The 2,011-nt window shown below is 47.9% G+C and overlaps 1 protein-coding gene across 1 annotated transcript; it reads right to left on the reverse strand.

The window, feature by feature from the left end:
* Nucleotides 1-375: 375 nt before the first annotated feature.
* cUnh11orf96 (chromosome Un C11orf96 homolog) lies at nt 376-1,782 on the reverse strand. The gene has a single exon (XM_079224287.1). It carries the CDS (start codon nt 1,464-1,466, stop codon nt 1,086-1,088), a length of 381 nt encoding a protein of 126 aa, XP_079080413.1. The 5' UTR covers nt 1,467-1,782; the 3' UTR covers nt 376-1,085.
* Nucleotides 1,783-2,011: the final 229 nt, after the last annotated feature.

Genomic DNA, 2,011 nt, shown 5'->3' on the forward strand with positions numbered 1-2,011 from the left:
TGCTATGGTGATTTATCTCAACTTGCTTCGAAGAACCGAAAAGCCTGACCTACGTCATCTTATCCTGAAAATTATCCGGCTAACTCAGTAAACCAGGTACGAAGAATAGGGCCCTGGTCTTTTTTTTTATTATTGATTACATGTCTTAGTTTCACTGCAGTTAGATTTACTGTATTAAATCAGAATTATAGTGTCAATTCAGTTGGTATAAAAATAGATGTTTGAATAACTCTAGAGAATAGAAAATAGAGATCACAGAATACATGGAAGTAGAAAAGGACTCAAAGTACTATATTTAAAATATTTATTAAAGAACATATAGCAAACATTGTCATATATGTATAAAGTAAAACAAATATAAAGTATAAAGGTTATGATTTTGTCTCAAAGTCAAGTTGACTTTAGAAGTCAGAAAGAGCAATAAAATATCACATCTACAACTCCACTTGGTTATGAACAAAGAATAAGAGAATAAATAAAGACATTTAGAAAGGCATTTTGATTTGCTCAGGAATTGAAGCAAGATATTTCATTCACTGTGAAGCTGGGAAGCGAGAGCTTGAACTCTCTCGACGAAGACCAGGTGACGGCCAGGTCACTTCCGTATTTACAGGTGTATCACAAGAAGAATCGAACAGTCGCCTTTCTATGGTGACTTCAAGTAGAAAAATCTGATTTGAACCAAAAATTCCTATACAACTTTAAAATGGAAAAATAAAAACCAACTTTCATCATTCAAGTTTTCCTCATAGACATGTACAGTAGAAAAGGAATAGATTTGAAGAGTGTGTTCAACGCAGCGTCGTCTGCTACTGTTTCCACTCATCGCATCTCTACAGCAGTATAACCAGCCTGTGGAGCTACACACTGTATGTTTGATATGTTAGTATTAAATGCATTGCGTATGACAGCAGCAGCTTACACACACACACACACACACACACACACACACATACACACACCCACACACAGGCAGGCTGGCAGACAGGCCAGTTTGGTTCAGTTCAGTTGGCCTCCGTTCGAAGCGGCGTCAAGGCGAAGCGAGGAACGCGGGTGCTCGGGAGACGGGCCCGTCCCACGGCCCGTCACTGGGTGGAGTCGGAGTCACTGGAGTCCAGGCTGGCCTGTGTGGGTGTGGGGGTGCAGCTGTGATGGGCGGTCGGCGGGCAGTGGAGGGTCTGCGTGCTCCGCCGCAGGTTCTCCAGGGACTGCAGGAAGGAACGGCGGGCCCTCTCCTCCTCCAGGGGCGAGGAGCCCTCCTCCTCTACCTCTGCGATCTCGGCGAAGGTCACGGGCTGCGTTTTGAAGCGAGCCTCGCGAGGTCGGCGGGAGCGGCTCTTGCCCCTCGCCGGCCCCTTGGGGACGGGCAGCTGCTGGGGGAACTCCTCCATGGCCGAGGCCATGAGGTGGGCCGGCAGGACGTGGAAGCCGGAGGCCTCCATCACCATCTGACGCACAGCAGCCATTGGTGGATCAGAAGCCCAAATGGAACGTTAGTCTGGTTTAAGTCAAATGCAACACCAAGCGAGGGCACAGCAGGAAGAAGACGGCCGACGTCTTAAAACTTTGTCGCTCTTTCTGGCGCTCTGTCCTATTTGGAGAAAAGTCTCAGCCTCAGTAGCAACAAGAGTTCGTCCAAAGCCAAACAAACGGACCCTCAAAAACCTCCAAGTCCAGGCACACTGAAGAGTTCCAGCCTTAAAGAAACAAGAGCCCTGGAGCTGCTCGGGTCAGCGTCTGTTCTTCACTCCTCGATGTGAGTGCTTCTGTTTCGACTGGTCTCTTTCCTCTCTGGCTGTTTCTCGTTTTGTGTGTGTGAATCTCAGTCTGCTGAAGTTAATGCCACCGACAGCTCCAGCACTCTCTTTTATAGCAGCTCACTACCCACACACACTCTCTCTCTCTCTCTCTCTCTCTCTCTCTCTCTCTCTCCCTATACTCTCTGTGTGCCAGGTCCCTCCCTCTCCCCTCCTCCCCTCCCCATCATGGTTCCGGCCTTCAGAGTCAGAGT

The sequence above is a fragment of the Taurulus bubalis genome, assembly GCF_910589615.1.
Source record: "Taurulus bubalis genome assembly, chromosome: 9".
NCBI classification, from domain to species: Eukaryota; Metazoa; Chordata; class Actinopteri; order Perciformes; family Cottidae; genus Taurulus; species Taurulus bubalis.

What these genes read in the sequence shown, in the direction of transcription:
- cUnh11orf96 (XM_079224287.1), bottom strand. Translation starts at nt 1,466, where the DNA reads ATGGCTGCTGTGCGTCAGATGGTGATGGAGGCCTCCGGCTTCCACGTC.